This window comes from Podarcis vaucheri, assembly GCF_965113315.1.
Source record: "Podarcis vaucheri genome assembly, chromosome: 14".
In the NCBI taxonomy this organism is placed as follows: domain Eukaryota; kingdom Metazoa; phylum Chordata; class Lepidosauria; order Squamata; family Lacertidae; genus Podarcis; species Podarcis vaucheri.
In genome coordinates, this window is record NC_138752.1 from 37,073,408 (window position 1) to 37,097,320 (window position 23,913).

At 47.2% G+C, this 23,913-nt stretch overlaps 1 protein-coding gene across 8 annotated transcripts in view; it reads left to right on the forward strand.

The window, feature by feature from the left end:
- The first annotated feature begins 16,330 nt into the window (after window positions 1–16,330).
- RAB11FIP3 (RAB11 family interacting protein 3) overlaps window positions 16,331–23,913 on the forward strand; it is an 87,185-nt gene continuing 79,602 nt past the window's right edge. For 6 of the 8 annotated variants that reach the window (XM_082199074.1, XM_082199076.1, XM_082199077.1 and 3 more), the window contains exon 1: window positions 16,335–18,182. In XM_082199074.1, the coding sequence (XP_082055200.1) occupies window positions 17,163–18,182 (1,020 nt within the window). In that variant the 5' untranslated portion in view covers window positions 16,335–17,162. Of the gene's footprint in view, window positions 18,183–23,913 lie in introns of all 8 variants that reach the window. The other 2 variants (XM_082199080.1, XM_082199073.1) reach the window with 2 other exon arrangements.

Consider the following 23,913-nt stretch of genomic DNA (forward strand, 5'->3'; position numbering starts at 1 on the left):
ACACCAAGAAAACACTACTTAATAACTTAAAAGGCCCCCAGCTACCTTGTCAGGCAGTCATATTTTTATTGCTTGTAGCCAATAGTCATTACAATATGGTCTGTCGCATGGAAGATGGAGCAAACACATAGTTGAACGACGGAAAACACAGGAAGCAGCAACGGCCACCGACTTGGATGGCTTCAAAAGAGGATTGGGCAAATCCATGGAGAGGGCAACTGATGGCTGCTAACCATGATGGCTATTCTTTGCCTCCACGGTTGGAGGCAGCAGCGCTTCCAAGTGCCAGATGCTAGAAACCACAGGAAGGGGAAAGGCTCTGGCTTGCTGGTTTGAGAACAGGATGCTGGACTAGATGAGCCATTGGCCTGATCCTGCAGGCTCTTGCTTTCTTCTTAAGCTTGCTTTCTGCTGCTCAACAAGGTAGGACCCAAACCAATGGGTTCAAATTACAAGAAAGGTGCCAACTAGACATTTGAAAGAACTTTCTGGTGGTAAGAGCTGTTTTGACAGTGGAACGGACTATGTGGAAAGGAAGTGAACTCTCCTTCGCTGGAGGTTTCTAAGCAGAGGTTGTGTGGCCATCTGTCAGGGGTTCTTCAGCTGTGATTCCTGCATTGGTGGAGGTGGACTGCATGACCCCCTGGGTGTACCTTTCAACTCTACACTTCTAGTATTCTATGAATATTAATAACAAAAAAACCAATCCAAAAGTAAGTTAAAACATATCAGTTTTTGGAACTGCAAAATATCGCGGGTGGCGCTGTGGGTTAAACCACAGAGCCTAGGACTTGCCGATCAGAAGGTCGGCAGTTTGAATCCCCGCAATGGGGTGAGCTCCCGTTGCTTGGTTCCAGCTCCTGCCAACCTAGCAGTTCGAAAGCACGTCAAAGTGCAAGTAGATAAATAGGTACCGCTCCGGCGGGAAGGTAAACGGCGTTTGCGTGTGCTGCTCTGGTTCGCCAGAAGTGGCTTAGTCATGCTGGCCACATGACCCGGAAGCTGTACTCCAGCTCCCTCGGCCAATAAAGCGAGATGAGCACTGCAACCCCAGAGTCGGTCACGACTGGACCTAATGGTCAGGGGTCCCTTTACCTTTAATTATTGTCATGGGGCAATGGAACTGCAATGGCTCAGCTGGTAGACCATTAATCTCAGGGTCATAGATTCAAGCCCCATGTTGGGCAAAGCATTTCTGCTCTACAGTGCTATGATTCACAAACATACCATGAAAATAGTTCTAAAAACAGTACCAAAAGAGCAACTAATAAAAGGATTAAAAACAATACAGAATGAACCCGAATCGTTTAGATTAAAAAGAGATTTCCTCAACGCTTGATTTGAATCAAAACAGCAGCAATAGCTTTTGTCACTGCTACTGTGTTCAAACCTATTGTATAGGTCAGAGGTTTTCAACCTTCTTGAGCCCACAGCTCCCTTGACCAACTACACTCTTTCTATGGCACCCCTGTGGGGCTCAGGAGCCCAGTTATGTCACCCCTTGCCGGCAGATTCTCATCCTTTTTTGAACATCCTCCCTTCTGGAGTGTTCCCTCAGCCTCCTCTCCCCTCTCCTTGGAGTCCCCTGGGCAGCCACTGCTGCTGCCTGTGGTCTCCTGGTCTCTGAGCTGCCTTGTCCCACCCCAAACAGAGGGGCCTGTAGCCAAGGCTGCTGCAACAAGCAGCTGTGCAAAAGCCATTGAGAGGCAGAGACACAAGAGGGCATCAGAGGAGTGAGGGAAGGAAAGAAGGACAGAGGCCAGTGTTGCCCACGGCGCCCCTGACCAACATTCAAGGCACCCCAGGGTGCCACGGCACTCCAGTTGAAAACCACTGGTATAGGTCATAAACTTGTCTATGATTGTTCAGCAACCATCTAATTTTGAAATCATCAGATTGACCCGGAAAATTATAAAATGAGTTAAGAAATTCTATCCCCGGGTGAGTTGTATAAAAGGACGACAAGATATAGTGCACAATGTATTTGATCTGGCCTGATCTGTGTACACAAAGCCCTATTAAATAATTTACTCCTCAGGTATTGTATGGACATAGTTTGGAATCTAAGCAAAGTAAATGCATCTCTAACAGGGGAAAAACAAGTTAATCCCCACAGATAAGCAGCCCTTTTATAGCTTTGTTAATACACCTGTTTACTAGGCACTCACTTTATTTCCAGGGCTGGGTTTTTAATCTCGGTTCACATTACATTTATCCCAAATGCACATTTATCCTTGACTTCTTTTTAAAAATACTGGTGTTTGCTGCATTGTTTCTCACACTTGGATAGCTCAGTTAGTAGAGCATGAGACTCTTAATCTCATGGTCATGGTTTGGAACCCCACATTGGGCAAAAGATTCCCACATTGCAGGGGGTTGGACTAGATGACTCTTGTGGTCCCTTCCAACCCTACAATTCTTTGATTTTATTATTCTAAATCTGTTTCACGCCGACTGGAGTCCTTAAGCCATCCCTAATCCCTATCTAGCCAAGGTACATAGGGTAAAGACACCCCCATCCCCTCTGGTATGTACACAAACAGAAACAAATCTGACACTGGTGAATGTTTTGCTAGTTGGCACAATGACCAGAAGCTATGTGTGGTACTGTGGTCCTGCCCACAACCAGTGGGAATGTCGGTTAACCTTCAGCAGTTGTTGCCCACACCCTTTCACACATACCTTTACCTCCATGAGGACCAGGAACTTGATGTGTTCTTTTCCTCTTAAATTATAGTTGAGGGTTTTTTGTTGTTAAGAATCTGAATTCTCTCTCCAGCACTGCTCCTGAAGAATTAGGGCATGCAGATAGTCGTGTTCATGAGGCAAGAGCTCATTTACATGAAGAGCCATACTTGAGCCTGCCCCTCCCCCCCCCAGCTCTCTTCGTCATCCTCATGTAACTCCCGAGGGAAGGAGAATGAGGCTTAAAAATAGTTTTTGTCCTGTAACCTCCTGCATATTATATCTTTGTTGAATTCCTGAGTCCTCTTTTCTTGTGGCTTTCACACATCCATCAGTGAATGTTTAATCTTCTTGCTCTCGGTAAAGAGACCTGCTTTCTTCCTTGTTCTCTGTGTTGTCTTCTATTTACTTTTGGTTTTTAATATTCACATTTATTCTTAGGACTAAATGACGTCAACAAACAGGACTTGCCTGGCGCCAATGTCATTGGCCTTTAATCGTGCCTGTTCATCCAGGCATTTGGGTCTTCATTTAACCCTAATATAGAATGATTCTGGCCTGACTTGGGGCTCACCTTTCTAGGAAATTTCCCTTTTTATTCTTGCTGATGGATGGAAACTTGATGACGATGGAGGTGTTTTATTCTCCTCCCCTGAAAGGATGGGGAGATATGAGCCCATCAGTTATGCCAAATGTGTCCCTCCAGGTCTCTGTCTCTGGTGTCATGGATTGGCTGGATGCAGAGGGATGGTGGAAGGAACCAGCTGGGGAACCCCCAAGGGAATAAGGCTCAGAGCCAGGGGGTTGGTGGTGGGGGGACGACGAGGCGTCGGGGTTTAGTGAGCAGGAAGAGGCTGGGGCAGAGGGCAGTCCAGACTCAGAGGCAGGAGAGGAGTGAGGCCAGGAGACAGAGATAATATAAGCTGCTGAAGAACCCAGGGAGTCTCCCCCTCCTGCCTCAACCAGCTCTTGTCCTCCTGGTGTCCCAGAATATGCAAAGAAATGAAGAGGGCAGAGCAACGAAAGACAAGGTGACATAGCTTAGACTACTGGGGAAGGAACCAGGGGTAGAGCCTTAGGAGACCTCAGTGGAGACCTCAGTCCGCACAACTGCCTCATTAGGACAAGACATGCTGGAAAAAGTTACTGGGATCACGAGGCCTGAGCTGTTTTGTTTTCTTTGAATAAAGAGTTAACTTCACTGATGCCGGGTGCTTTTTATGCTAACCTATGCCTGACTCCGGGGACGTGGGTGGAGCTGTGGGTTAAACCACAGAGCCTAGGACTTGCTGATCAGAAGGTCGGCGGTTTGAATCCCCATGATGGGGTGAGCTCCTGTTGCTCCTGCCAACCTAGCAGTTCGAAAGCACATCAAAGTGCAAGTAGATAAATAAGTACTGCTCTGGTAGGAAGGTAAATGGCGTTTCCGTGTGCTGCTCTGGTTCGCCAGAAGCGGCTTAGTCATGCTGGCCCCATGACCCGGAAGCTGTACGCCAGCTCCCACGGCCAATAAAGCGAGATGAGCACCGCAACCCCAGAGTCAGTCACGACGGGACCTAATGGTCAGGGGTCCCTTTACCTTTACTTGCGGTACATTCTATATAAATCAGGAGTGCCTAACCTTTGACCTTCCAGATGTTGCTGGACTCCAGCTCCTATCATTGCTAACCACGCTACCTAGGGCTGATGGGAGCTGGAGTCCAGCAATATCTCTTGGCCAAAGGTTCCCCATCCGTGCGCTGCTCTGGTTCACCAGAAGCGGCTTAGTCATGCTGGCCACATGACCTGGAAGCTGTATGCTGGCTCCCTTGGCCAATAAAGCGAGATGAGCGCCGCAACCCCAGAGTCGGTCATGACTGGACCTAATGGCCAGGGGTCCCTTTACCTTTATACAGCAACATTCTGCTGACACAAAGCATGTTTGAAGTGGATTTATCATCAACACATCAGCCTGCTGTATCAGTTTCTCTGCATTAGCCCCATTCAACATTTCCCAAGACATCAAGGTGGATTCTCACTATTTTGCATGCAGAGCAGATGGTCTAAGCACCAAGCTATGGCCCTTCCCCAAAACTAAGCTCTACAGTGCTAATAATGCAAAACGTTACAGTCCCCGGAGGTGTTCCCTGGAAGGAGCCACAACCCACAGGTAAGGTGCCAAATCACCAACAGCTCAGGTTGTCCGGTTTGCTAACCCAGCTCAGAAGCCCAATCTGCCTTCCCATTGTTAACCAGGCTAACTGGTCAGGGGTCCCTTTACCTTTATGCCTGACTCCAGCTTACAGCTGGACCTTGGAACACTCCTTCTGCAGCCCCCCGCCCCTCACCTGCTCTGCTTTGCACCCTCTTTGAGAGTTTTTACCTGGCCAGAATGTGCCCTTGAACTGAGATAATCCCTCTGGCTTACCCCGATGGACGAGTGGGCAAGTGGGTACAGAAAACAGCCTACTGTACAAAGGTAAAATTTGCATTTGTTGCTCCACCCACTTTTGCCTCTAGGCCCACCCACCACTGGCCTGCAGCCCCCAGCAGGGAATGTGGCCCTCAGACTGAAAAATGCTTCCTCCCTCCCCATCTCCCACCCCCGACTTAAGCCATGCTTCTTGTAGGCAAGCAGTGCAGTTGCTGCTTAGGACTGCGTAGTGAGTGGGCAGGTTTCTGCCTGTCATTCTTCCTTCCTTCGCATGGAAGGTTGTCAAGTGAACCGTTGCTAGGCAATTAATCCATCCTCCCCTCTGTGGCCAATGGGATTTCTCAAGCTGGCACCCTGCAGCACTTCCTACAACTGTACAGAGGCCCTTGTAGCTATAGCAACCAGCAGGTGATATGATAGCATCATCCCCATCAGTGCTTTCAGGCTGACTAGGTTTGGGTGGCAGATTTTCAAAGCATGTCTTTGGGTGGCACCTGAAGTCTCTGGCAATGCAGGTGCAGGAGCCCACATGGCCACAATCAATCCTCAGAACATGCAATATGAGTTCAGGTGGTTTCTGCACAATCCTGGAAACCTTTGCTTGTCAATGGTTTTCCTTAAAAGTAGTAATTTAAACAGCCAAGGCACATGTAGTAGGGCAAATGTTTTGCACACAGATTTGGACTTCAGCATCTCCAATGAGAAAGATCAGGTAGCAGGGCAAGAAAGCTCTGCTGGAAAGATGCTCCCAGGAGAGTGTTTAAAAACAAGCTAATGAGGACTTAGCATGGCAGATAGATCTATCAAATTTTATTCTCTCATTTTATCTTTTTTCCAGTCACAAATTCAGTTCTGCAGCAATTTGCAATCCTCATGGAAATTCACCAGCATTTTGGTGTTATAATAAACACATTGTCATATGAAATCTTCCCTAATAAACACATTTTGGCCAGACAATTTCCTCTACTATAGCATATTTTATGCCATTTTCACTAATACGTGCATTTTTATATGCACATGCATTTTTATATGCACATATTAGTGAAAATGCATTTTAGCATATGCATATATATATATATATATATATATATATATATATTTGCTTTCGTAGATTTTCACGGGTACAGGAATGCAGGTTTTGGTGTCTTCGGGTGTCTTCCCGTGTAAGAGTCGGGGTGTCTGTGCGACGTTTCGACGAGGTCTCACTCGTCATCTTCAGGCTGGTGCTTTCGGCTTCTTGTTACTGGAACAGAGCAGAGTCTGGTGTTTGAGTTCCTATAAATACTGTTGAGGGGTGTGGTGTATAGCCTCCAACGTTCTGGGACGAGAGGAAGTTCCTAGATTAGTGTGCCTTTTCTTCTTTTGTTCCTTAATTACTTGAGGGATATCTTGAGTGATTTCATGAGGGATATTCTGAATACCACTGGGTGGGTCATTAAGTGTAGATTAGTTGCTAAAGCTTTCGTGTCTTGACCTCTTGAGCTTGTGAAGAGTTTTTCTGAGAAGATGGCTGTGCTGCATTTAGTTGTGCTCTGGCTTGGCTTCGTGTATAGGGGCGAGCTGTGGTTTTGTGCCTTGTGCCAGCCAGATCTGTGTAGGGATTGCAGGGGGGTGCAGCATCCGGAGGTGCCACTATAGTTTGGCTACTGGATGGAGTCTGTAATATGTCTGTGGAGAGGGTCTGGGTTTGGGTCTGGTGTGGTTGATTGGTGACGGCGTTCTGTGTGCCTCTGGTTCTGGTGTCGGTTTTTGTGGGGAGGGCTAATTTCCAGATGTCTGGCAGGCGGGACGTGTCGTCACGCTTGTTCATGTTGTGAGGGTGTTTCTCTATCTCGATGGCTTCCATGATTATTCTCTTGTGGTGATGTTCCATGTTAAAGAGCAATTTGGAATCTGCAAAATTAATTTCGTGTCCTGTTTCTTTCATGTGTTGGAAGAGAGAGGAAGTTTTTTCTTCTTTTTTGACGGCATTCTTGTGTTCTGCGATACGTGCATTTATTCGTCTGTTTGTTTGTCCAATGTACGTGGCTGGGCAGACTTTGCAGGGTATTTCATAGACCCCTTGGTTTTCCAGCTGGATTTTGTCTTTTGGGTTTCTGAGGATATTGGCTATTTTTTGGCCCCTATACACGAAGCCAAGCCAGAGCACAACTAAATGCAGCACAGCCATCTTCTCAGAAAAACTCTTCACAAGCTCAAGAGGTCAAGACACGAAAGCTTTAGCAACTAATCTACACTTAATGACCCACCCAGTGGTATTCAGAATATCCCTCATGAAATCACCCAAGATATCCCTCAAGTAATTAAGGAACAAAAGAAGAAAAGGCACACTAATCTAGGAACTTCCTCTCTGCCCAGAACGTTGGAGGCTATACACCACACCCCTCAACAGTATTTATAGGAACTCAAACACCAGACTCTGCTCTGTTCCAGTAACAAGAAGCCGAAAGCACCAGCCTGAAGATGACGAGTGAGACCTCGTCGAAACGTCGCACAGACACCCCGACTCTTACACGGGAAGACACCCGAAGACACCAAAACCTGCATATATATATATATATATATATATATATATATATATATATATTGCATACTGCATCGCAAAATCCAAAGATGTGTGAACTTTCGGGGGGGGGGGCTTTGTTTCTGTTTGCATATTGTTTCAGCCAGCAGGTTCTCCTTTAAATGAAAACTGAACCAAATTTGTCCTTAACCCCTAGTCACAGAATACTGAGTGTCTGTTGGAGGAGTGGTGGTGGAATGGAGAGTTCAGGAAAAGAGCATGGCTGGCTGGCTGGCTGGCAGACTGGCTGGGACCTTGAAGAGGCACATTCCATGTGAACTGCCCTGAGGCCTCTGGGTATGTTGTTGTTGTTGTTTAGTCGTGTCCGACTCTTCGTGACCCCATGGACCAGAGCATGCCAGGCACTTCTGTCTTCCACTGCCTCCCACAGTTTGGTCAAACTCATGCTGGTAGCTTCGCAAACACTATCCAACCATCTCGTCCTCTGTCGTCCCCTTCTCCTTCCCAACATCAGGGTCTTTTCCAGGGAGTCTTCTCTTCTCATGAGGTGTCCAAAGTATTGGAGCCTCAGCTAGACCTCTGGGTATAGGGCGGTATATAAATTCAAATAATAATACTGCAACAACTTGCTACAGGTCCCACTTGTGCAAATTGAAAGCAAACTTTGCCTGGACTACTCTCTGGAGGTTCCATCAGCTGGAACTGACTCAGTGCAGCTGCTGCCTCTCAACAGAACAACTCATCTGCTCCCCCCCCCCTTGTATCCTGCCCCCAAGGGGAAGGTGGGCTTTCAAGATAAAGCCAAGTCTGCTTCCGTGCCTCTGCAGTTTGAGTTCTTCAGGGGAGGAGAGAGGAATGACCCACATATTGACTTAGAAAAACTTCTTATAAATGACAATGATTTTGTTCATCACTGTTTGCTGTGCAAATACCACTTTGCTGGTTAAAGAGGGACCCTAGTTGAACTTTAAGCAGGATGGATGCCTGAAGAACAGCTATATTGCTATGCTCATCCCATTTCTCTGTTCGGTGAGGAGCTCACAAGGTGAGAAACCTATCTGGGTTTCACTTCCCCTGGAAGGGGTGGTGGTGTCACCGGGAGTTTGTATTATTTTTCAGTGTTTTCGTTTCTTTTCAGGTGTGCTGCTTAAACACAGGTGGGAGCACAGCTAAAACCCAATGACAGATAGTCAAATCCACTGCTGTACATCGGATTTTCAGAGAGGGCAAATCTGCATCTCCAGTGCCGTTAGCTTCCCAAAATTGAGCTTGCTGTGTAGTCTATGGTTCTTTGCAATCTCAGATACCTAGGTTATAACATCCCCAGTCATGGGAGTGGCAAGAGAGAGAGAGAGAGAGAGAGGCACACCCTCTTTCAGGTACTCCCTAGCTATGCAGATACTTCAGAAACATGTTTCAGCAACCAAATTTATTTACTAACCAACTTGATAAATTGTCCGTTGCATTAGTAATCACAGGTGGCTTCCAACTAATGTAGAAAACATAGCATAAAAGATTGTTGTGACAATTAGTGCCCATGTAAACACAATGTCTATAATTTCCCTAACAAAATAGGCACTTGATCGTTTTGCCCTGGTCATTGAGGAAGTCTCCAGAAGTGATATTGGGTTCATTAACTCCCTCCTGTCACAGACTCCCAGTCCTTAAAAATGGGAGGGGAGATGGGAACAGAACTGTATATTCTGAAACAGGGTGTGTCTGACTAGTTGCAACCCTGAACCTGAATGCTCCATGGTGCAACATTTTGTTCCCAGGTTTGTTTCTGGCAGGCAGAAAGGCAGGATATGGATCAGAGATGGGGAACTGCATCTGGTCCACACTTCATGGGTCACTTTTGACAGGTTGACAGGGCTGTCCACCTGTCAATCACCAGACACCATACGAGGTCCAGTGTCAAACTTCAAGGGAAGAATCAGCAGCATTTGCTAGTGAACACCCAGCCCTCCCAACCTTGTTTCTACACACTCTCATGCATCCCTCTCTGCCCTCCATCTAGGCCAGCAACAGAGATTATCAAAGTTCAAAGGGGTATTCAGACCAGGCAAAAACACTCAGAGGGGGTGGGAATTGGAGCTCGTAAGAGGTGCAGCCCAGGAGGGTGAGAGGAGCCTGGGAAGAAATCCAACCACCAGCCAGTGAGCTCTGGAGGCTGGTGTTTGGCTCCCAGACCTGAGGCTCGCCTGCCCTATGTTGGGCACTTGGGGCCATTATGGGAGATTTGAAAAAGTGCATTGTGCTCTGCTAGAGAGCTGACACCAGGCCTGCTCTGAGACGGCAAATTTCACAAAGCAGCAACAGGAGCTGGGGAGAGGTGGCTCAACCCTCTCTCTTTCAGCTCTGTTTCCATTCAAAACACCTAGCTGCTTTTTGCCTCATGGGGCAAATCCAGGGACCTGGATCATTTCCTCTCCATGGATTGCAAAGTGTCTGGGAATTATTTTAAAGGGAATATGGTAACAAAAGTGTAGAGGAACTGTTTCCACCAGCATTCCTGCACCCAAAATCAGATCAAAGCATCAGAAACTGCTGGGGTTTTTTTGTTTTGTTTTGTTTTTAAAGAACCTTTGGAGAAAACCATGCCTGCCCATAATGCATAATTTGAACCTCTTCTCGCTGGCTGTAAGATCTCATCAGCAACCGACACAAGCTTGAATATGCTCTCCTCCCGATCCTTGGTGTTATATAATTAAATTCATCCCTTTCTATTTACTTCAAGTGACAGATTTCGCTTCCCATATTTGGACCTGAGTGAGTTTCTGCTGCAGGCTAAATAAAGGCATGATAAATAGCCCCAATGTGCAATAATGACACCTTCTGTGGTGGTGTATTACAGCCCAGAAATGCTGTGTGATTCAGTGATAGGAACAGCTTTCTTCTTTTCGTCTTAATTTGGCACAGCGAGCTTATTTTAACAACAATGAATTCCTAAAATTGGGGAGGGGAATGGCAGCCTTCTCGGGAGAAAACAGTAGTATGCCCTCAGCAACTGGGAAGCCTGTCTTCTTTTGGAAAACACAGAAGCATTTTTCTCTGAAATAGTGGTGCAGATAGGTAATTTAAGAGCCCAGGGTTTTATTAATGCAGATTTTTTCCAGCAGTACAAACTATCTGTCAGATACCCCACACTAAAAAAGAAAAAAGTTGAATACATGCCAAGTGTATACACAATGATTCTCCAGGCGTCTAGACAGGGTCTTCCCTCAGTCCTACCTAGAAATGCCAGGGATTGAACCTGGAACCTTCTGCATGCCAGTCAGGTCAACCACTGAGCTCTGGTTGTTCTGAAGTTTTGGTCTGAGTCCACAGGGCTCTTAGGCTGTGTTGCGGACAAGAGTTGAGACCCTGTACTCAACATTAAGGACTAGGGAGCTGGTATGGCTGCACAAACTGGAGGAAGACAGTGCAGGCTGAAAAGAGAAGGGGCAAAGTGATAAGATTCTTGCATTTTTTGCTGTTTGTTCTTTGATTTCTTTCCTTTGAAGTTGGTGAAGTCGGGGGGGGGGGACGGGACGTGTTGAGCTGTGCAATGAATAGTTGTGGCGGTGGGAAAATAAACAAAGCAGTGACATTTACAGGCTGCGGAGCATAACATCCAATGGAGCGATGCCTCCGCTATTAATGAACGAGGCAGCACAGTTCACTGGGCAAATCTCCCATGCAGACGCCTTTGCCCCAAGGCCTGAGGTCCTCCACGCCTGCCATAAAGCATCTGAAGGAATCTTAGGGTGGTGATGACGCGGATTCATCTTGCAACCATTGACAAGGCCGGTTCAGCACCAGCAATTTCCACAGAAAAAAGGTCGTCTTCAAACTCGGGTCGAAAAGGCTGAGCACAGGGTGTCTAGGATTGCAGGAGTTAACTTTTGCCCTGAGCTGCGTGCAAAACCAGTTTTCCACGATGGGGACACCGGGATGCAAACTTCATGGGTTTAAAACGAGCTGTTGGCCCTTTAAATCAACCCTCTCCGCGCGCGTGCGCGACAAGCGGCATTGGCGGGGGCTGGGAAAGTGACTTAAGCCGCCTCCCCGCTTGCGGGTGTGACATCATCGCTGAAACTGCTGCAGCGGCGGCGGCCGGAGCCAGAAAGGCAATAAATGTTGTGGTTCATAGATAGCATTTCCAGATAAAAAGCGGCGCGGGCACTTGTTTTAGGCAACCCACCTTGCTTTAGGAGAGTTTTTCATTTATGCCCGCCTGCCTAATGAATGGAATGGCATGTGAATATAGCGAAACCCGGTGCCTAATCTGAGTTTGCCGTTGACAGCAGAGGTCCGCCAACATCTACAATTTAAAATCTCAGCCTAAACAAATGGTACAAAATATTCTCAGGTCTACTTCAGGACCTGATGGAACCAGTTTCCCCAGGTTGTGAAATAAAGACAGAAGAGCATAGCTAAGCATGCACAGAGTGCTGCCCCTCAACACTGGTTAACCACAAAGAGCTACCTAGGTGGTAGTGGCAGTTGGGGCTTAATATTGCAAATGGGCTGTTGGCATTGTTTTTAAATCAGATTTTCCTGAAAAATGGGGCAGAAATAGGGGCTGGTATTGATGCTGATGTTTTATGGACTCTGCAAAAAAAGCCCGCATGGGTGTGAGCAGGTCCCATTTGATGATAAACACCTGTCTGGAAGCAGCCTTAGTTACACTAACCATCTGATATATTTCAGGAAAAGGCTGCTATTTTTGTAAAGCATGTGGGCCAACCACCAGCCTCAGTCCAACTCATTGGTAACTCTCAATGGTACCCCTTGCACTACAATTCCCATTAGTCCAAGCCAGCATAGCCAATGGTCAGGGATAACAGGAGATGGAGCTCAATACATCTCAAGGGCACCAAATTGGCCATCCCTGATCTAACCTACCTCCTGGGCTGTTGTAAAGATAAAATGGGAACATTCCCCATATAAATCGTTCTGAGCTCTTTGGAGAAATGGGAAGGACTCTCATTTAAGGATCATTTAAGCCGTGTGCTTCAGACTGTAGTGCAGTTAGGAGTCATTTTAGACTCTACATTAGCGGTGGGGAACCCAGTGGGCCATGTCTTTATATCACCCTACCCTGTGGGACAACTTTGACAATAATTGCACCAGGTGATTGACAAGTGCCTGCTGTCAAAAGTTGGCCCATGGGGGTGGGGAGAGTGACCAAGGAGGATCAAGCTTGCTATCTGTAGGAATCAGCTGCACAATTTTGCCTGCTCAATGCCTGACAACACTTATGACATCAGATGTGGGGCAAATGGGTGGGGTTTTTTGGGGGGGAAAGGTCTTGCAGGCCAAGTGGGGAGGACTGGTGGGCCAAATCTGGCCTGTGAGTCGAAGGTTCCCTATCCCAGCTCTGGGCAGGGGAAGAGCAATGTGTATTGACACCACTTTTTTCAATATATGTTAAGCCAGCCTGGCTGTGGTATTAGAGGTCACTTCCTGAACCGTGCTGCATATTAAAGAGTGGCAATGCAGAGAAGACTAGAGAAGCACCAGTGCTTGGCATCCTTGGGAAGTCGCCAGATCCCCAGCTGGTTGCTGAAGTCCACTGCTGACACCTGCTTTTGAACCACCCTTTAAAAAAATTATCGCCAGGTGCTCCGAAGAGTCACTATTTTCGAGTGGGATTCAATCACGTGCCAGCAAGTTCAGCTTGCACATTTAGTTGACTGAGAGGTTTTCTGCCACAAAGGTTTCCCAAAGGTTGGACTTTTTGTGATAAAGTTAAGTGCTGAGGAACGGCACTGGAAAATGTGGGATAAACACTTGCTTGAAGAAGCAATGTCATCTAACTTCCCCACAAACAAGTCCAAATGAACATTCAGTGAACAGGTTGTCTGAAAGCTACCTAACTAAGTTAAATTTCCCATAATGCCCTAGAGCAACACTATGTCACAGGCATTGTGTGAAATTAAAAGGATGGCTAGAGTCAGCTGTCTGCTGCTGCCTTGAGTGCTGTTTCTTCCACCATTAGGTAAACCCACCAGGACCTACCAATGGACATGGGGGGAGGGCTCATGACACAATGCTTTGCGCAGAGACCCCTCAAACCTGGAGGAGACCCCACACATGGGCCATTGGGGGCGTACTTTGTGCAATAAAAGATAACTACATTAAATAATATTGCATAATCAAAGCAAATAAAAGGTTGCAGATAATGGGAAACACAAAGCATTTCTTCTGAGTAACAAAACACACTAATTAAAACTGGCAGATACAACAAAACAGATTCAAACAACCATCTATTAAGTAAAAACAACAACTGCAGATTCATATACACAGATTCAGATCTAAAATGCTTATCTTCCCCCAAGGCTGAATGTATGAATGAAAATAAAATTATATACTAAAGCAATTAAAAATAAGTACAGAAGGTGCAGGCCACAAATAAAATATATTGCAGGGGGTTTGGGTTTTCATTTGGGGGTTCTCTGGGGCTATTCAAGTTTGTATAACTATCTGGCTATGATACATCAGAGAAAAGTGATTGGAGCCAGTGTGGCTTAGGCGGTTAGAGTTTTGGACTAGGATGTGGGAGAACAGGGTTCACGTGCTCACTCAGCTAGGAAGCTTAGGGTTGTTATGAGGATAAAATGAGAAGGGGGGAAACCATGTACACCACCTAGACCTAGAGCTCCTTGGAGAAAAGGGTGGGATACAAGTGCAATAAATCTAATACAAATTGATGCTCCACAAAAATATTTTCTGGTCTATATGTGTTGAATACAGCTTCCACCTGATATGGTATCTGTGGTGTGTCTGAAGAACAGCAGGAGCAGTGGTTGTTAATGGCAGGCACAGCACATCAAATATATTTGTAACTGGATTTTATTACTACTTTTTATTTCTGTCAAAGATGTCAAAGGGAAAAACAACTACCAGACTTTTAGAAGACATCTGAAGGCAGCCCTGTTTAGGGAAGCTTTTAATGTTTAATAGATTATTGTATTTTAATATTCTGTTGGAAGCTGCCAAGAGTGGCTGGAGAAACCCAGCCAGATGGGCGGGGTATAAATAAATTATTATTATTGTTGTTGTTGTTGTTGTACGTATTTCATTTTCTATTGTGATTTCTATTGTATTTTATGGAACTCAAATTGTAATACAATAAAATGCAACCTTACAATGAAAAACCATACAGCATCTGACACAGTGCGCTACAATGGCTACAACAGGTAGAAAAATCGTTAAGTGATCCGCCAAGACTCTCAGCCATTTCCCCCAGTGGTGGGGAGAAGAGTTTGGAAACTAGTGCCCCAAACATTCTGGTTATGCTATTTCTGTAATCCATGTATGCTGGCTGTTTGGCCATAATAAACATTTATTCATTCATTTCTGTAGTCCATATTGGTGTCACCTCTGACTTCTGCAGCTGGCCAAGGTGACAGGTGTCAGTCTGAATGAGGCAACACGGATTGTGAAGACAAAGGACTTATCTGGCTGATTTTGGGGGGGGGGCAGTCTCTGGGAAAGAACTTGTCTAGTGAGCCCCTTTCTTTTTTAGTCTTCTGCCATGAGCTAACCTAACTGCAATGGTGGGAGTAGCAATCAGCATGTGTGCTTCAAGCAAGGCTAGTTGCCACCATTTTAAATTTCCCACAGTGCCCTTGAACACCTCTATGGTGAGAGCAGTGTGGGAAATTAAAATGGCAGCTAGATCAACTGGCTTGGTGCAGCTCAAAGTCCAGGAGTCGATTTGTTTTGGGGATAGATTTTAGAAATGAGGTGGGTTAACACCCTAAGCCCCCACAGCTGGAGAGCAGTGCTGTCCACACACCTGAGTAACCCCCAGATGGAGCCATTTTAGATAGATAGGGCGCTGGGACCATGGGCATAGCCAGGATTTTTGTTAGTGGGGGGGCAGAACTTAAGTTTGATATGGATTTATATTGATTAGGGGGGCAGCTGCCCCCCTTGGCTATGCTCATGACTGGGGCCAAGGCAGTTGCCCCAGACTGCCAAGTGCTGGTGCCAACTTTATGCCCCCTCATAATCACGTGCCAACACGCTCTGGCCCACTTGTTGGTAGTGAGGTGCACCATCGCCTGGGGCTAGCAGAGCAGCCCTCCTTTTTACACCTAACTGCTGGGAGTAACTCTAACGGACTTCAATGAGGCTTACTTATGAGCTGACGTGGCTAAGATTCCCCTAGGAGTCCTGACAACCTTCTGCCTGGAAAAAAGGGGGGACTTAAGCAGTTGGCAGAAAGTTAGGAAGGTGGGCTCCTGTATACCGTGCTATCTTTGGCCCGTTTCGCTTTAGAGGTTTTCTACACTTGTGCTAGAATTACAGAACAGAATTACGGGAACGGAGTTAACAAGCCAAGCAGAAGGTTAAAAGCTGTTTTAAGTGGCGAATGCGAACGCCGCAGGCTGTTTGGGAGGATATTGTAAATGCAGTCAATAAACACAATAGATTCATTCAGTGGGATCTCCCGCAGGCACAGCTTGAAGGCAAGTGCTCCCCACTCTCTTGAGTAACCCCCACATTGGGCCCGTTTTTATTTCTTAAAAAAACACCTTGTCTCCTTGCCATCTCCTTCTCCGGCCAGGCAAGCAACGGGTGGAGCCTGATCCGGAGAGAGACGCACACAAAGCCGGCCTCCTCCTCCTCCTCCCGTCCCCCCCGGCCGGGAGGAGCCTGGTTCAGAGGCGCCGGGGCAGACGAAAAGCCAAGCCGCCCGCCCTCCCTCCTTCGCCACCAGCCGGCTTTGCTTGCAGAGAGGAGGAGCGAGACGGTCGCCGCCTGCCATGCACCTCTTGCCGCAAGGGGAGAGCAGCGCTGCCAGGATACAGACCCATCGGGTAGGCGAGTGAGGAGGAGGCGACAGAGAGAGGAGGGAGGAAAAAAAAGAGGGGGACACCTGATTTCTCCTCCTGTACCCCCGGAGTGAGTCGCGCTTTCTCTGCGTCCTTCTGGATGCCGGCTTGAACCGGGGCCTCCTTTTGCAAAACGCTGCCTGGCTTATGTTTTTTTCCCTCCCCTCCTTCTTGTGGGGGCGCTGCTGATTTCCCTCCCCCTCGCTTTGCTCCTTCCATTGAATCTTTTTTTTTTGGGGGGGGGGGTCTGCGAGTGCGCGCGCTGCCCTTGCCTGGATTTCAACCACCTCATCTTACTCTTCCTTGAAATCGATATTTTTTTTCACGTGATCTAATAGATCAACTCTTCTCTTTTCCTCCGGAGCAGAGGTGGTGTGTGCGTGTGCTTGCGGGCTGCTTTTTCCTTCTGGAAGGGGAGATGCGAAGGGTGTGGAGGTGATGGACGCGAGGCGATGGCATAGGAGCGCGGCTCGGGTTTGCAGGAGAGGCGGCGGCGGCGATTCCTCCGAGGAGTCCAAAACGGCACCATAACCGGAGATCGGGTTTTTTTTCAGTAGCGGGGCGGCGGTTGCTAAGGAGAAGCGGAGCGGCCTTTATATTGCATTTCTCTCCCCGCCCCTCCTCCTCCTCGCAGTCCCTTTTTTCTATTTAAAAGGAAACAAGAAAAAGCAACCCGCTCTCCTCTCCCCTCCCCCCCTTCAGTTTCTCTCTGATGAAAATGGATCCGGATTTGCTAATGACTCTTTCCGATCCAGGGACCAAACCGGATCGAGAGCCGCTTCTGACGCTGGGGCCCCTCCAGAATGGGAAATACCTCCTCCTGGAGCAAAAGAGAGGACCGGCTTTGCCCAGCCCCGAACTCGTGCTGCTTTCCCGGGAAACAACCGCGGGAAACACCGCCTTGATCTTGCCCGGAACAGGGGACATAAAAAAGCCTTTGGCCCTGGAGCGGGTCCTGAACGGGATGAAGCTGGGTGAGATGGAGCGCCGCCAAGCCTTGTTCCCCGACGGCCCCCTTGAATTTTTGTACCGCGTGGAGAAGGAGCCGGAGGAGGTGGACCGGGAGGCCCAGGGGCCAATCAGCGACGGGGAAACCGGTTCAGGTGTGGGCGATAACAGTAATCCGGATAGCCCTGGGGAGGGTTTGGATTTGAGGCTTGCCCCTGTCCGGGATGGGTTGGCCTTGGAGGAAAGCACAGCGTTGAGGGAAGAGGAGCAGTTGGTCTCTTGCTCCTTCATCCAGGCAGAGTCTCCAGTTCCTCAGGATTTACAACCGGTTGTAGAGGAGTGGAGTGAAGGAGAACCCTTTCCACAACCCCAGGAGCCTGTGGAAGGTGGGGAACCCTTGATCTTGGCTGGTGAGCCTTCTCAAGAGGAAGAGGAGGAAGAAGGCCCCTTAGACAGAGGCCTTCCAAGCCCCCCTTGGACTAAAGATATGGATAGCTGTGACTCTCAAAAGTGTCCGCAGAGCCCTTTGCTGCGGCCTTTGGATTTGGCTCTTGCTCCCCAAATTGGCATGGGAGTGGACCTCTTTCCTGCTTTCCATTCTCCCAATAATCTCAGCCCACACCTTGAATTTGGGCACACTGAACACATAGAGGATGAATCTCCAAGTTCCCCAGATGATGCTCCCCGGCTCCGAGCTGTCTTCGATGCCCTGGACCGTGATGGTGATGGATTTGTCCGGATAGAGGAGTTTGTCCAGTTTGCTACGGTTTATGGAGCAGAGCAGGTAATAGGGTTTTCTTTTTCTTTTTTTTAAGGCTAATTTTGTTGAGGGTTGATGGCTTCTCTTGTGTATAGTGAACTACCCTGTGCTTTTAAATATGTGCATCTGATATAAATCTTACTCTATTCTGTAGCCAAGCCAACACATAACTTTGGTTCTATGAGGGAGGTTTTTGTGGATGCTTCCAGTGTTGAATTGAGGAAGAGCAGTTGTATTGAGCAGTTCCAGCCAAGGCTTATGCTCTTAATGGCACTCTCATTTCACAGCCCAGGCCTATTCATGTTTACTCAGAAGTAAGCCCCTGAGAGGCCAGTGAGGCTTACATTCAAGTCAAGTCTGGTAAGATATTCTACTGCACCACCACCTTATGTCAAGTGGAACTTAGTACTCAAGTGTAGCCAAGTTACATTGACACCTGAGACAGAAAGTCTCACAAGTGCCTCTCCCTGGGAGTAAATATACAATGATAATTGACTTATGATAACGAAAACAAATAACTAATGACTTAGTCTTTCATGATGTCCTAAATTGGTTGCCTGGGGAGGCTGTCTCATGATGTCTAATAGCAGGACCAGCGCTGACTTAGTACGGGTAAGAAGAGTGCAGCCTTAGGCCCAGTTTATACCAGTAACAAGGCTTTCTTCTGAGCTTGTCTGTTTTAGGCCACTGAGAAGGTGAGGCCTAGCCAACTCTTTACCGCAGGCATAGTCAAACTCTGCCCTCTAGATGTTTTGGGACTACAACTCCCATCATCCTTGACCACTGGTCCTGTTAGCTAGGGATCATGGGAGTTGTAGTCCCAAAACATCTGGAGGGCCGAGTTTGACTATGTCTTCTCTACCATATATACAAGGCATTTTCCACTGTGTGTTTGGATAAGGAAAGCATTCACACATGGCTGTTTTGACCTGTAGGAAAAAATGACACAGGCCGTGAAAAAAACCCCAACTGTGGCTTGATTTTTATTTTTTATATATATAGAAATGGGGCCAAAGGCTCTGGAAGCTTTTAATTTCTTCATCTGCTGTGACCATCACCTATGTGTGTAACTGTGATCCCACCTACTTTTAAGTGGTATTATGGAATCTGATCAAATTTGATATCTACTTTTGTGCTTGGTGTGTATCTGCTTCCATAGACGCTCTCATCTTGAACAATAGAGAGAACCATAAAAGGAAGGGGTTGGGAAAAAATTGCCTTTGTAGCCTTCTTTACATAAGGCTGCAGTCCTAACCCTGTTTATGTGGGAGTAAACCCCATTGAATTAAGTAGGAGTTACTTCTGAGTAGCTGTGGTTTGGTTTGTGCTGTCAGTCTTCCGACTGGCTGTAGAGATCTGATGAAAGAGTAAAAAGACTAGAGGTGATGTGAGGGGCAAATTCAGATCGGCCACAGGTGTGCCAACTTAATTTTCTTTAATTGGCTGGGAGGGTCTGCTGTTTTTACCCACTAGGTTTAACCTGGGGTGAAATGTTGGTTGTCTAGTGCCACCTATTCTTAAGGGACTTATTGAAGACTGCTTGAAAGCGCACACACTTCTTTTCAAACTGGGACTTTAATTTTGCCCTTTCAAAGTGCAGTTGTGGCAAATATGAATTCTCCGTGGCTTTTGTGGATGTTTGAGCCTGGTGCTGCCTGGTAGTGATGATAAATCTGGACGACTCGCTGGCTGCAATAAGCAACTTTGCTGGTAATGCCTGGTCATGTTTTGTTGCTGTGTTAAAGAGTTCTCCACTCTTCCCCCATCCTGTATGTGTTAAGGGGAGGGATTACCTTCTTACGATCTTGCAGTGACATTGATTTGCACTTCCATTGCGGTTTTGGGATGATTGTTCGTAAGAGATAGGATGGTGTTGTACCAAATGTCTTTTTGTTGCTCCCAACTGCCCAGCATATTTGAATGCTTCTGAGGACACCTGCAGAAGACCAGGTTTTTGAACCTTCCTCCTTACTGGTTTGCAGGGAGATTAGCCAACATTGGCTATTCAGTGAGCATTCATTCTGATCTGTTTTCCGGGAGGTTAGATAGCGTTGCATGAAAGCGAGTGTTATCTGACACTTCTCAGTGCATTTTTGTTGCTTTTGCTTTGCTTATTGCAAAAAAGTCCAGTCCTTTGTGGAAGCAGGTTTGTTGCACAAGACCTACTTCCACAAGGGACGCGGGTGGCGCTGTGGGTAAAACCTCAGTGCCTAGGACTTGCCGATCGTATGGTCGGCGGTTCGAATCCCCGCGGCGGGGTGAGCTCCCGTCGTTCGGTCCCAGCTCCTGGCCACCTAGCAGTTTGAAAGCACGTCAAAGTGCAAGTAGATAAATAGGGACTGCTTTATAGCGGGAAGGTAAACGGCGTTTCCGTGTGCTGCGCTGGTGCTGTGACCCGGAAGTGTCTTCGGACGGCGCCGGCTCACGGCCTCTAGAGCAAGATGAGCATGCAACCCTAGAGTCGGACACGACTGGCTCGTACGGGCAGGGGTACCTTTTACCTCTACCTACTTCCACAAAGATCAACTATAAATTGGCTACTTGAATTTGTTAGTATGCTATTGAGAGCCACCCGAAAACAGTGATGGTCTGGAAGTGCCTTGTTGCTGCTTGGAAAACAGTGACTTCCTGGAAGTGCCTTGAGTTTCTTTCCAAGTCCTGTTGGCTACTGAACCTGCTTGATTACTGTGCCCTGCTACATGCCATTGAAGCGTGTGGCCTGGCTCTTTCACATGAGCACCTGGTATATATACCCATAAGATGCACCTGACCATAAGACGCGCCTAGTTTTTAGAGGAGGAGGAAAACAAGAAAAAAAATATTCTGAACGAAACAGTGGAAGAATGATTTCTGTGGTTCATGCTGTGGCCACAGACATTTCCCCTTACTTTTTAGGAAGAAAAAAGTGCATCTTATGGTGCGAAAAATACGGTATTTGCTCTGCAATCTCTCCTCCTGTGGCCTGGCTTGCATGACACCCTAAATCATGGCTTGCAGCCTTTGGGCTTGTCCCCAGTCTATTCTGCCTGTTGCACCATGCTGAGCTGTCGCCAAAGGTTGGCTTAGTATGTCGCGAGAACCAGGCCTGTGCACACCTGCAGTGCACCTGGTTTCTAACCCAAGCCTGATGCGATAAAAGCAACATTGGGCGTCTCACCCTGTTTTTACCTCAACAGTATGAACATAAGACAAACCTGCTGGATCAAGCCAATGGCCCATCTCGTCCAGCATCTTCTTCTCATAGCGGCCAGCAAGATGCCTTCATGAAGCCTTCAAGTGGACATGAGTGCAAGAGCACTCTGCCCACCTGAGATTCCTGGCAACTGGTACCCAGAGGCAAAATGCCTCGTAACTGTGGAGGTAGAACAAATCCCGCCATTAAGAGGGGGACACTTGTAAGGAGACTTTGCAGGTTGGAAGGCGTGTTTCCTGTTTTCCCCACCTACCCAGCTGTCCCTTGCAAACCCCTCTCCCTAGTTTTCCTCCCATACTCTTAACACAGGGCTAGCCTACATGGTACCCTCCAACTGACGGACTAAAACTGCCATCATCCCTGACCCTTGTCAGTGCTTGCAAGAGCCTATTGAAGTCCAAAACATGGAAGATACCATCTTGGCCTTCTCTAGCAAACTGGAAGGGAGCCCAGCTGCTGGAAAAGCAACATTGGGGGATGTAGTCCAGATGTGGTTGGACTCCAACTCCCATCGCTGCTGATCTTTGGCCGTGCTGGCTGGAGCTGATGATGGGAGTTGTAGTCCAGCAATATCTGGAGATTTCCCCCACTCCTGGTCTAGGGCCTCTCTCTACCTTTCATTTTAAAATGCCTGCGTCAGAAATAGGACTGGCTTGTGTGTACCAAATCCTTTCCTTTGAATTTTCAGCTGTCTTCTGGAGGTCTCTCACCCTTGCGGAAATGTAAGGAATAAATGTGCAAGCAATTTCTCAAACCTATGTGCTTTTTTAAAAAAAAATGAGGGGGTGGGGAAATGGGGAAAAGAAAAAGAAATAAGCTTCTTGCGTCTACATGAATTTGTGGCTGCTTCTAGTTCAGTTTCTGCTGCTCCACCAACCAAGGATTCTGCCTCATAGCCATAGCGGGGCAGTGTTGTGCAGTGGTTTGAGGGTCAAGTTTCAGATGCCTCCTTACTGAAGAATCTCGCTTGAGTGTCCTCAGGCTAGCCTCTTTGCCTGCCCTACCTCACAGGGTTATTTTGAAGCTAAAATACATTTTTGTAGGGTGAGGTCAGAACTGCCTATGCCACCTTGACCTCCTTGTAGGAAAGGTGGGAGTAAAAGTTCATGCCGTGATAACATTTCTGACAGTATGCCTGACTTCTTTGTTTGTTCTTCAGGGACAAACTGTGCCTGCGTAAATTACAGGTGGGCAGTAGCGACTGGTGCCCCCTGGGGCTGGTAGGGCAGGAGGCAGGGAGACCAACAGCAGGTGGCGCTAGAGCCAGTGACAGGCAGGAGCAACCCCCTGACTGGCTGTATGTAAGAAGGGGGGCAGGTGGGGCTGCCTGAAATTAGTGGGGGGCAATGCCCCAATCGCCCTAGCGGACTAGCCTCTACCGCAGATGGGAGCAAAAATGTTAAGCAGAGCATCAGCTTTGCAATGCCAAATTGTGCACACTGGAGACACCTGGGAAACATGAATTGCATACCTGGTCCCCGCTCCCCATCTCCCCCCTAGATTCCCATTAAAACAAATGTTGCTATGTTTGGGAAATTTGCTATCTGTTTACATTGATACTGGCATGACTTTAGCTTTCAGAATATCACTTTGCTGCAGGTGAAACCTGCTGTGATTGTCTATGTGATGCAATCAAAAAGTGGGTGGGGTGGGTGAATAGTGAAGGGTAAACAGTGATTCCAAAGAGCAGGAGGAGTTCTTGCACGTGTTTGCATAATGCTAGCCTAAAACTGTGCTACAAATCATTATTCTGTAGGGTGTGCGCCTGGGTGTAACTCTGAGATGTGCAGTTGCAGGTAGCCTACTTTATTCTCAGTGAAGGTGCTGTAATTGGTCTCTTAAAAAAAAATCAAAAAAATCCAAATGAGACACCTTACCTATCCATTTGCTTAGAAGATGTTTTAAATGGGAGTTCTAAGAGAGAATGTCTGAGTGGAGTAATGTGGCATAATAAAAATGAGAGTAATCCAGCAGTGTCTCGAAGGCAAGATGTCAAAGGCGTTCTACATCAAGGCTTGTGTGGGTGTATATATAGCTCTATTACACACACCATATGGGAGCTATTCAGCCTAAACAGTTGGCTGAGATGGCATTCCTTCACGTGGATTTAATTCTCATTACAGGTCGTCATGCTTATCTCACAGGTTTGCATTTTTTTAAAAAACCTTCGAAGTCACCTTAATTGCAATTAATCACCCTTGGGGCTCCCATAGTGTGCATTTGAGGCTCTTCAAAGAGGTGTGCCGACGTGATCTTGGACGTCATTGCAACAATTGTGTAATTCTGATGCTTAGGCTGTGATTGCCGTTGCTTTCTGTAGCCAAAACAGCAGCACCTACACACTGGAGGGAGCCATCGGCAGACTTGGAGGAATCCTGACAAGAAAGGCATTGTCTAGGTAGTGTTAACCACTGAAGCGGTTACTTCTTTTGTTTTGCTTTGGAAATGTTAGTCCCCTAGTTGAACCTCCAAAATGATATTGGGCATGAACTATTGGGTTGACCAGTAGTATTGTCAAAACACTCCAGTCAGTGGAAAGGTCTCTTCCATCATCTTTAGAAG